The sequence below is a fragment of the Myodes glareolus genome, chromosome 18 (genome assembly GCF_982192425.1).
Source record: "Myodes glareolus chromosome 18, mMyoGla1.1, whole genome shotgun sequence".
NCBI classification, from domain to species: domain Eukaryota; kingdom Metazoa; phylum Chordata; class Mammalia; order Rodentia; family Cricetidae; genus Myodes; species Myodes glareolus.
In genome coordinates this window covers 67,526,156-67,538,419 of record NC_142043.1, presented here as the reverse complement: position 1 = coordinate 67,538,419, position 12,264 = coordinate 67,526,156, and the positions used below count along the sequence as shown (strand labels likewise).

The 12,264-nt window shown below is 47.2% G+C and overlaps 1 protein-coding gene across 1 annotated transcript in view; it reads right to left on the bottom strand.

Annotated features, from left to right (window-relative positions):
- Nudt3 (nudix hydrolase 3) overlaps window positions 1-11,680 on the bottom strand; it is a 54,203-nt gene extending 42,523 nt beyond the window's left edge. Inside the window, exon 1 of the mRNA XM_085679907.2 lies at window positions 11,324-11,680. Coding sequence (XP_085536033.1) covers window positions 11,324-11,422 — 99 coding nt within the window. The 5' untranslated portion in view covers window positions 11,423-11,680. The remainder of the gene's footprint in view (window positions 1-11,323) is intronic.
- Between the last annotated feature and the right edge of the window lie 584 nt (window positions 11,681-12,264).

The following is a 12,264-nucleotide window of genomic DNA, read 5'->3' as shown; positions in this document are numbered from 1 at the left end:
TCATCTGTAATGAGATCCGGTGCCTTCTTCTGGCCTGTAGGCATACATGCAGACAGAACAGTGTGTGTGTGTGTGTGTGTGCGCGCGCGTGCGCACGCGCGCGTGCATGTGTGTGTAAAATAAATAAATCTTTTTTTAAAAAAAAAGGGCAATGTAGGTATTTTTAAAAATTTTTTGACAGGTGGTAGTGGTGTATGTCTTTAATCCCAGGACTTAGGTAGCAGAAGCAGGTGGATCTCTGTGAGTTCGAGGCCAGCCTCGTCTATAGAGCAAGTTCCAGGAGAAGCTACAAAGCTATACAGAGAAACCTTGTCTTGAAAAAAGAAAAAAAAAATTCTTTTGCTGGGCCTGGTCACTCAGGAGGCAGAAGCAGGCGGATCTCTGAGTTCAAGGTCAGCCTGGTCTACAGAGCGAGTTCCAGGAGAGCCAGGGCTACACAGAGAAACCACGTCTCAGAAACAAAGCAAAGTAAGAAAGGTCTTCTCTGTGTGTGCATGTGCACCACCACAGGCAGGTGCCCTTGAAGGCTGGGAAAGGCGTCAGAGTCCCTGGGACTGAATGGTACATAAAGGCAGTTGTGAGCCTCTGTGGGTGCTGGAAACGAGGCCTTAGTTACTGACAGCAGAAGCTCTCAGTAACTAAGCTATCTCTCCAGCCCAAGAAAAAATATATTTAAGCAAACAAAATAAAACGAGGCTGGAGAGATTTGAGGGGGATCTGAGTTCAGTTCTCAGCACCCACATGGTGATGCACGAGCATCCCTGGTTCCAGTTCCAGGGAATGGCACCCTCCTCGGAATTCTGTAGTGCATACACAGAATGCAAGTAAAACAATCACACAAATAATTAAATAAAAAAGCAGGAGAGGAGGATCCCCAGTACCAACCTCCAGCCACCATACTCACTTGAGCAACAACCTTGACCTCAAAAAGAATAAAAGAAAGGGCGTGGCCTGACAGTGAGCACCTGTGAGCCCAGCTCTGAGGAGAGCAGTAGGAAGCTGCCGAGTTCACAGGTGTGAGACCAGCATACATGTCAGACCCTGTCTAATAAGAAGGTAGGAAGGGAGAGGGAAGAGAATGATGACCATAGGAAAAAAAATCTGACAATATCTTGTCAACTTCAGTCTCATTATTAACTTCAGAATAACTTCAGGTTCCAAATTTGATATACAGCTGGGTGGTGATGGTGCAGGCAGGAGGATCTCTGCCAGTCTTGAGGCCAGTCTGGTCTACAGAGCAAGTGTGCCAGGACTACAGAGAAACCCTGTCTCAAAAAACAAAACAAAATAAAAAACAAACAAAAAAACCCCATAAATTTGACATACATTGTTGGCTCTGAATCACTATCAGGTAACTAAACATTACTGACTCCATGATTTCAGTTTATGTAACTATCTATTTATATACTGGCAAAAAAGATTCCAGGACAGAGCTGGAACAAAATATTACTAAAAAAAATCTGGATACACCAGGCAATGGTGGCGCACACCTTTAATTCCTGTACTCAGGAGGTAGAGGTAGGCGGATCTCTGAGTTAGAGGCTAGCCTGGTCTACAGATCAAGTTCCAGAACAGCTAGGGCTACACAGAGAAACCCTGTCTCAAAAACAAAACAAAAAACAAAAAAAAGATCTAGGATGTCAGCAGAAAGAAAATCCTCTGGCCTCGGGTACTACACCACTGGGCTTGAGGTCTAGCATATGATAGATATGTCAATCACCCCACACAGATCCTTCCCGATGCTACACTTCAATGTCTAAAGAAATCCTGTGTGTTCTTCCAGAAGATTATCATGCTGAAATTCCAGCACTCAGGAGGCTGAGGCAGGAGGATTGACAGGTGCAAGGCCAGCCTAGGCTTCGTGAGTCTGAGGACAGGTGAGGTTACAGAGCAAGGTACTGTCTCAAAACCTCCCTCCAGGGGCTAGAGAGATGGCTGAGCTGTTACGGGCATGTACTGCTCTTTTGGAAGACCCAAGTTTGATTTGGCAGACAGCTTACGATGACCTGAAACTCCAGAGGGAGCTGCTGCCTCCTCTATCCTCTGCGAGCACCAATACTCACAAACCTGCACACAAATGTGTAACTAAAAATAACAAAAATAATTTTTTAAATTTCTTCTCTACCCCCCCAAATTTACAATATAAGAAACATAAACTCCACTGGGTTGACACTCAACACTATCAAACACCCTTTCACTAAGAATCTGGACTTATGGGAAGGAGATTTCTCAGAATACGCTTATTAGTGCATTCCTACAAATACTAGCATTTTGTGAGTGTTGGTTATTAATTCTTCCATTACACAGTAGCTGATGCAGAGACTGACTGCCCAGGGCTCACCCATCCACATACACAGTAGTGGATGCAGAGACTGACTGCCCAGGGCTCACCCATCCACATACACTGTAGTGGATGCAGAGACTGAATGCCCAGGGCTCACCCATCCACATACACTGTAGTGGACGCAGAGACTGACTGCCCAGGGCTCACCCATTCAGTCACAGACTTAACAAACAGCACTCAGCATCTCTCTTTCTGAGTACACAGGATAGAGAAGCAATTGTTAAAGTCGGTAAATAAATAAAAAGACAATGTCTCTATCCTAAGGAGCACTTTGCACTCTAGAGTAAGTGGCAATCACAAATACTCATTGTATTTCATGGTGCTGTATGCTGACAAGACAAAAGCAGCACCAGAGCCTCGCAATGACGACAGGCCAGTACTACACTTTAATATGCTGCTTTTTTTCATTTTTCAAGACAGGGTTTCTCTGTGTAGCCCTGGCTGTCCCAGAACTCACTTGGTAGACTAGGCTCATCTTGAGCTCACAGACATCCATCTGCCTCTGCCTCCCAAGTGCTGAGACTAAAGGCGTGTGCCACCATGTCAGATTTAATATGTTACATAAAGATGGTCTGATGACTAAGCAAAGGATTAAGCATGAAGAATGAGCCTAGCAGGCAACATGGAAGAGAAAGAGCACTGAGGCCAGATAACTGGGAAACAGGAACAGCAAAGAGGCAGGAGGAAGAGACAGATGATGGTAGCTCCAGAGCAGGGCCAGACTTGCTCTGCAAGGGACACGATCTGACTTTGGGTTTAGAAGAGAGAACAGGGATGGAGAACAATATGGTAGGTAGAAAGGCACAAGCAGGGAGACCAATTAAGAAGTCATGGCCACCATCCAGGAGAGAAGCAAAAGAAGACTAGGCTAGAGAGATATGGCTGCAGTAGGATTCCAGCCAGATTAGAGGAAGAAACAGGAAAAGCCAAGGGTGACCCCAAGGTCTCCAACCTGAACTACACAGCAAGAAGAAGGAGACTAACAGAAAGAAGAGACTTCTTTTCCTCAGTGTACGGAGTCTGATATTGCTACAGGAGAGGCAGGTTTTTGTAGCTGGCTGTTTTAGAGATTTTGAGAATGGAATAAAAATCTCAGTTTGAAGGCTGGGGTATATTATAGGTGGAAAACTGAATGCTTAGCCAGCATGCATGAGGCCTGAGTCCAATTTCCAACCCACCTACGCTTGCTCTTGCGCTCTCTCTCACACACCACCTGCCCCCCTCTCTGTCTCTCTCTGTCTCTCTCTCACATACACACACACAAGCAGGGCTCATTAGGCATGTCTATAATCCGAACACTTGGGAGGTTGAAGCAGGAGGATCACAGGTTCCAAAAATAACCTGGACTATGCAGTTGAAACTCCTTGTCAAAAATAAAGAAATAAAGAAACAAAGCAGAATCATTCCAGCATCTGAAACTTGAGATGTCTATCAGGTTCCCAAATGGAACTATGGAGTAGATTGCTGGCCATTAGTCTTGATTTCAGGAGAGCTCAGAGCTAAAAATAGGCTTCTGAATGTAATCAGTGTGAAGCCCCAACTGCTTAGTAGAGGCGGTTCCAAACTATCACTCACACACTGCAACCAAGTCAGAAAGCCGAAGGAATCCAGAAGAAGGGCCACGGAAGAGAGATGCCACAGAAGTATGGCGAAGAAAAATTTCAAAGCAGCTGGGCGGTGGTGGCACATGCCTTAAATCCCAGCAGAGACAGGGAGTTCAAAGACAGCCTGGTCAACAGAATGATTTCCAGAATAACCAGGGCTATTAACACCAAGAAACCCTGTCTCAAAAAGCAAAAACGAAAACAAGCCAGTCTGCTCTGTAAGAGCTAGTTCCAGGACAGGTTCCAAAGCTGCAGAGAAACCTTGTCTCAAAAAACAAAACAGAAAAACAACAACAAAAAAAAAAAAAAAAAAGAAGGAAAGAAAAAAGAAAGGAAGGTTGGTTCATACAGAAGGGAGGGAAGCTAGGTGTGGTAGATTCAAAATCATTTTCAGCTACAACGTTGAGCTCCAGGCCAGCATAAGCTACGCTACACAAACCTGTCTCCAAAAGGACCAAAAAAAAAAAAAAAAAACAAGTAACATGAGGACTTCAGATTGGTCACTGGCACTGAAAACATTTAGGACTCCGCCAGAATAAATGTTAGAGAAAAATCACCTGCCTGGAGAGTCCAGGAGAGGATGGTAGAGAAGAGGGGACATGATTACTGAGGGAGTTTGCCACAACGGGGAGAAGTGGACATCTCAGGAGATATGTTACTTTTTTTCCTGGTTTTTAAGAATCATTTTATTTTAGTCTACTCATTTACATTTATTTTTGGTTTTACAAAACAGGGTTTGTCTATGTAACATTCCTAGAGCTCTTTGTAGGCCAGGCTGGCCTCGACTCACAGAGATCCACCTGCTTCTGTCTCCCAAGTGCTGGGATTAAAGGTGTGAGCAACCGCCACCCAGCAAGACTCATTTTATTTTTATGTGTGTGACGTACACCCGCAGAAGTCAGAAGATGGAGCCAGATTCCAGAGCTGGAGGGACAGAAGGCTGTGAGCTGAGAACTGAACCCAGGTGCTCTAGAGGAGCAGCCAGTGCTCTAACTGTTGAGTCATCTCTCCAGCACCTTTACTTTTCTTAACAGAATAGTCTTTTCTCTGAGAATGATGAAGTGAGACAGAAAAGCTATGGTGGTCAGGCATGGAGGCGCACGCCTTTAATCCTAGTACTGAGGAGACAGAAGGAGGAGGATCCCTGAGTTTAGGGTCAATCTGCTCTAAATAGAGAGTTCCAGGCCAGTTAGTGCTATACAGTGAGACCCTGTCTCAACCCCACCTCCCCAAAAAGAAAAGTGATGGTGTAGGAGAGAGAGAGCATCACTGTAGGAGTGCAGGAGACAAGGACGAGGGAGGGAGGGATGGAGGAGGAAAGAGAGGGAACATGACTGTAGGAATGCAGGGGAGAGAGAGAGAGAGCATCCCTGTAGTACACAGGAAAGGACAGACACAGGAAGGATTATCTTTATGAGTGGTCACAGAAAGTAATCCATAGCAGAGTTCTCAAAAAATACATTTTAAGCTGGGCATAGTAATGTACTCCTGTAATTTTAGCCTAGAGAGGCTAAGGCCTGGACTACACATCAAGACCCTGTCTTAAACACACACAACATACACATGAATTATGTGTGTGTATATACATCTACACATACCTGCACATACCCACACATGTGTGAGTGCGTGTGCATGCGCACCTGGGGAGTTAGCTGAACTGGTAAAACACTTGCTGAGCAACCATAAGGACCTGAGTTCAATACCCAGAGCCCATGTTTTCTTTAATAGAGAACAGAGTGTACATGCTTATAATCCTGGCATTGAGGAAGTGGAGACAGGTGGGGCTGGGGCTCACTTCATCAGTGAGCTCCGGGCTAGTAAGAGGCCCTGCCTTAAAAGTATAAGATGGATAACAAATGAGAACGACAGGCTGACCTCTGGCCTCCACAGTGTAGCTACACACATGTACACACACACTGAAGAAAGAAAGTGATAAAACAAGTAGGAGTGTCTTAAAGACAGACCCTTCTCGCCTGCACCAGGAAATGAAGAAACAGAAAATGTGTAACCTGTGATTGACAAATAAGAATCATTTAAAAGCAGGAAGTAGGGTTAAGGCAAGGAGTAGTTTTAAAAGTGGTGGTGCACATCTTTAATCCCAGCACTCAAGAGACAGAGGCAGGTGGATCTCTGTGAGTTCAAGGCCAGCCTGGTCTACAAAGTGAGTTCCAGGGCTACACAGAGAAACCCTGTCTTGAAAAACCAAAAAATAAAGGAAGGAAGGAAGGAAGGAAGGAAGGAAGGAAGGAAGGAAGGAAGGAAGGAAGAAAAAAAGCAGCAGCTGTTTATGGTGGTTAGTGCCCGTAATCCCAGTACTTGGGGGAGGAATGAGAGTACAAGACCTTCCAGGCCTATGCAGTGAGTTAGAAGCCTCCTTACACAATATATTTGAGACACGAGAAAAAAATAAATAAATAAAAATTCTTGTACGGTGCCCACACCCTGGGATGGCGGGGAATTAGATGTAAGCCACCATAATCAATTTAGAGAAATGAAGAGCAGAAATACCCCACTCTACCTTAGAAGACTGTACTGCTCGGTAACAGTCGAGATGCCCAGAGCCAGGACTCCCCACCAGGCTGAGATGTGCTGAAGCCTCTGTCAGGTTATTGCCCAGGGACTGCACCAGTGCTTTCCTGCCTCTCTAGAGCTTGCTGGCAGGTGTGGTCTGCAGTGACGTCCTCTACCTGTTCCTCTGAGGGACTTCAGAGACAAACACTCAGGCCACCAGAGTCTTTATCCACTGAGATCTCCAGAGTCAGTCCATCCCCATTGACTCAGTGAGCTCAAGGGTCTGAGAAAACACCAACAGGCAAACCTAGCACCTTACCACAGAAAGCCATTAGGTGGTAATCCGTCTTTTAGAAAACAGATGATAAAGTGCTTGAGCTGCCAGTCATCCCTCAACTCACAAAAGTCAGATAACGGCATCCATCTGCAATCCTAGCACCCCCACAGTCAGACAGCGGTGGAGACCAGCTAGCCTGACCTGCTTAGCAGAAGAGAAATCCTTCCTCAAAAAACAGGCAATTGTGGCGCACACCTTTAATCCCAGTACTCGGGATTAAGAGGAAGGTGGATCTCTGTGAATCTCTGTGTTGGTCTTGTAGACCAACATGGTCTACAAGAGCTAGTTCCGGGAGTGGTTTTTTTTTTTTTTTTTTGGTTTTTTGAAACAGGGTTTCTCTGTAGCTTTGGAGCCTGTCCTGGAACTAGCTCTTGTAGACCAGGCTGGCCTTGAATTCACAGAGATCCGCCTGCCTCTGCCTTCCAAGTGCTGGGATTAAAGGCAGGCGCCACCACCACCTGGCTCCAGGACTGGTTCTATAGCAATTGGGAAACCCTGTCTCAAAGACCAAAAAGAAATAAATAAAAAGGCTCACTAAGCTGGGCTACTGCAAACCTTTAGGTGATAGCAGCCGACTCTCAGGCACTGGAACGTTACCTGGTACGCACTCTGCATGGCTGATCTTTCTCAGGTCAGTATCCATCACTGTTCATTCTGAGAGATTTCAACTGCTTGAGGAGCCAGGGCCACACTCCTCAGTCCTCCTACTAAGGGTACAGAGCACAAACAAGTCATCCACGGAGATTCCAGAAAAGAGGAGCAGAGGAAGAAGAGCAATCCCTCTGGGAGGGCTCTAAGAGTCAAAGTCAAATATGATAAAGATGAACTGCATCACCCAATCAATTCAAAAAACTGAAAAGTATATTTATTTGCTAATCTTTGTAGAGCCAAGATTTCACCATAAAAACAAAACTGTAGGTTGTGGATGTGACTTAATGGTAGAGCACTTGCATAGCCTGCAAGGGGCTCTGACTTCAAACTTCAGCACTGAAGGGGAAAAAGAGAAGAAGAAATAGCTTAAGTGTTTCAGCTGGTATATATTCCCAACACTTAAATGGAGGCAGGAAGATCAGGAGTTCAAGGCCAGCCTAATGCATCTAAAACCAAAGCAAACAAAAAGAAGTACTGAATTACAGCTGATTTTGTCTCCTATGCCATCCACATAATGAATGACCTACTCTTAGGTCTCGCTCTAAATGGGATGAAAAATCCGAAAACTTACTAGCAGATATCTATGTGCAAAATCCTACTGTAGCTGTTCAGTCCTTCCCAGTTCGCCTGTGCACTTAACTAAGCAGTGACTTCCTCATGATATGCATTTGCAGTCTCTCTAAGGTAACTGGAAGGCTTGCTCTCTCTCTCTCTCTCTCTCTCTCTCTCACACACACACACACACACACACACACAGAGCAATCATTTTGCATGGGTGTTTCACCCTGAAAACCTCCACAAAGACAAGAATGACAAGCCTAAGCAAACACAGACTAAGCACACAATTCACCTCCAGGGAGCCCAGGGCTGGGAACCAACTGCTGAGTACGGTAACCATTCAGGGTACAACATTGCAATAACTATGTCAGCTATACCAAATACCCGTTTACAGAAATGTTATCCATAAGCAGGGGGCTTTTTCCTATTAATTTCAATTTATCAACAAGAAAAACAGTCAAAAGTTTAGAAGAAAACTCACCAGCAAGATGCTACTGGGTAGTTTTTTCTAATTCTCAACCCCTTCTGCACTCCCCACCGCCCCCCCCCCCGCCAGCTCTAAGCTCTCTCCCACCCATCTCTCCCATTACTGTATAGACAACCTCACCTTCAGTGTGCTCAATGACTGCTAAGTACACTCCCGTTATGACCTGGATCCCTTTCTGCTGCTCTTACTGCTGGGCCTGTGACTACAGCTTCCTGGGGCTGAGTGATTTTGGTCAATTATTTCTGAATGTTTTAATCTCTTTCTTCACACTGTATGTATTTTTTTTTGACATTGGCTAATTACATTTAAAATCACCGGGGGTTGATGGCTCAGAGGTTAAGAGCACTGGTTGTTCTTCCAGAGGTCCTGAGTTTGATTCCCAGCAACCATATGGTGGCTCACAACTATCTAAAATGAGATATGGTACCCTCTTCTGACTTATAGGGATATATGCAGGCAGAATACTGTATATATAATAAATAAATAAATCTTTAAATAATATCAAGGCAGTATTTAAAAAAATAAAAAATAAAAATTGTTGGGTAGTTGGTAGTGGATTAATCCCAGAACTCTGGGAAGCAGCGACAGGCAGATCTCTGTGAGTTCAAGGCCAGCTTGATCTACAGAGCAAGTTCTGGGACAGGCTACAAAGCTACAGAGAAACTCTGTCTCAAAAAACAAAAAGGGAAAAAAAAACCTCAAGGTCTTGTTTACATTTACATTACTGTTGCACTGTGCAAAAATAATGTTAACAATTCTCTTGATGAAAGCCATTAGTGCCAATTAAAAAAATAAAATTGGGCTGAATGCCCTTGTAAGTGTGAATTTCACTTTCCCCACAATGGTGGCAGCTAACACTTCCAGTCTCTGGCACATCTACTGAGAACATAAAAGCTTCCCTGGAACTAACAAATCACTTCCCTTCCAACACAATTATATAATCTGAGAGTTAAACAGTACCTTAGAGATTATTTTGTGGTCTAAAATCCCTCTGAACTATGAGACTATCAGAAACCCCTCTGGGAAGAGACAGATAACCACTGAAGGCTGCCCCTTAGTGGGCTCTATGTTGAAAGCCTGTCTGTTTCAGAACAAGTCTCTAACCAGCCTGTGTCCATTAACATTGTTCTTACCAGACTATGACGACGGCACCCACGGAATCAATAATTCAAGATTCACACGAATGTTCTGTTCATTAACCAACCAACGTGCAAAAAGAAATTCAATAAAGGAAACTCCACCATCAAGCAAATGATTTAAAGCTTCTCTTAACAGTTTAAAACTTTAAGCTCCTACAAATCAGGTCCTACGCCTGGTCTGACCCGCACAAGGCCAAGGGTGGCCAAAACACGCAAACACGCATGTACATCAAAGCTGCTGTCGACCATCATAAAACTTTCAACCAAAAAGTAAAACTCGGTTGTTCCTTTGCTTAGGATCTTAAGTTTCCAGTATTTATCCAAAATACTCACATTTTCTACCTCTAGGACGATCTTTTTAAAACAAAGTCTTGCCGCACTCATGTGACTAAATTACACAACCTTCTACTGTAACTGGGGTACAGGCTTAACCATGGCACTGTAGTGAGGCATGCTATTATGCTAATTAGCTGTCCCTCCAGTCAACAGCCCCCCCCCCCCCAGATCCCATCTGACTTCCCATGTGATAACACAGAGAACAAAGCCTCTAGAACAGTCCTCATGAATGACGGTTTTACTTTACTTAAGAACGGATTCTAAAACCCGCTCATCATTGTCAGGAGTCCGCTGACAACGCCTCCCTCGAGGACCTTTGTAATAAACGCAAAGTAACAAAGTATACATTTCCGAACTCTGCTGCTGAAGACATCCCCAGCAATCCCTCAACAGTACAATGAACGCTTTCACTGCTTTTCTTCGGGCCGTCATTTAAATTCCCTCCTCCTAAACATCTCTGGACAGGGACTCCTGGCCATCCAGTCGTCTGTTTCATCACGGCTTTTCAAAACTAACGGGTCGAGTTCCTTCCCCCACTTCAACAGGCTGCGCTATATGGCAGCCTGGCCACCACAGCCCACCGCGGACGGTCGGGGTCAAACACTCATTTTCACTGTCCTTCACTGTTTCCAAGCTAACTGCCATTTCACCATGCACACGACAGAAATGTGTTCCCACAGGCATTCGACGAATTCCCGAAGCAGCTATTCTTTGTGGATTTACAAAACATGCGCCTTTTCGGAATTCCCTTCATCACCACAGAAACGGCTTTGTGAAGCTGAGATTTTTTTTTTTTTTTAGGTTCCTTAAGCAAAAAGAAACAGACTCTAAAATTTTCTATTTTCCGAGTGTATCTTACAGATTATCCTATACGGCACAACAGAAAACTGTCAGGATAAAGATCTTAATAAATATAGCATTTAATGTCTGTGAAATTTTTCGATACACACACACACAAAAAAAATTGTATCCAGTGTCCTTTCTTTTCGGACTCCACCATCCGGCCTCACAGCTCAACGTTGGCCTCAAACGGCTGGCTCTGGCTGGTGCACGGCGCCCAGGATCTTCTGTCCCCGCCAGGGCTCGCCCTCCCGCCCGCCGCCGGCAGCCGCAGCTCCTCGGCCAGCCCCAAACCTGCCCCGGCGGCCCTGGGCTCCGCCACAAAGGCCGGCCTGCGCCTCGTGCACGTGTGCGGAGCTGCCAAGCGCCGAGTCGCCCTTCCCGGGTCAGCACGGCTGCCCGGGGCGGCGGGGAGGAACGGCGGCCGTCGCAGAGTGCCATCCCCCTGCCTCAGTCCCGCGACCGGAGCCCTCCGGGCCGCGCCCCACACTCCCGGACCCCCCGTCCCGGCCTCACCTCCTCCTCGCTCTCGCTGCGGAAGCACAGGCACGCGGCCCTCTTTTTGTAGCCGTCGCCGTCGTAGGTGCGGGTCTGGTTCGACTTGAGCTTCATCATCCTCCGGGCCCTGGTGGGGAGCCGTGCGGGGGCCTCGGAGTCGGGAGAGAGAGAGGGAGAGGGAAGGCTGCGGCGGACGGCCGCGCGCGCGCGCGCCCCCGGCTCGGCGGAGGCGGGGAGGAGGGTCTGGGTGTCGCCTACACGGCTCCGCTGCGGGCCAACCTCATTGCCCCCGAACCAGGCCCCGCGCCGCACTCACGGCTGCCGTCGCCACCGCCACCGCCCCCTCTATCGCCGCCCTCCCCGACGACGACCGCGCCGCCATTTTGGGCGCGCGGCGTCAGCTGCGTCAGGAGCGCGGGCCCGCGGGGGCCGGCGCGCGTGCGCAGCGCAGTCGGCGTTCGGGAATCGCGCCCGCCCCGCCCGCCCGGCGCAGAGTAGTGTCCGCCCTGAGGGCGGCCAGAGCGGGTGAGGCTGCTATGCCGGGGTCGTAGAGCTGAGGAAGCCTGGCGAGTCGCGGCACGTGGGCACCACCCGAGACCCCATGGTCCGCGGCGCCGCTGGGTAGAAAGTAGAGCCACCCCCTCCCCCGCAAGGTCAACCGGTGAGCGGCCCAGCCTGACCCAAGGTCGCGCCGCTCAGCTTTCCTAAATGGCTCTGCCTCGCCACAGACCGGCAACCCTGGCTGCAGGGGGATCGGGAGTGGGGCGAGGCGTCTGCTTGCTCTTTGCAGTCTGTCGGTGGCCGTCAGAACGTATGTGCGTCCTGCAGGCGTTTATGTGTGCAAATAAATAAGTAAATAAATAAAAGGCAAAAGGCGTTCAGAGGTGTAGCTTAAGGGCAGATCACTTGACTGGCATGTTTGAGGACTGGGTTCGACCGACAGCACAGCAAAAGGAAAA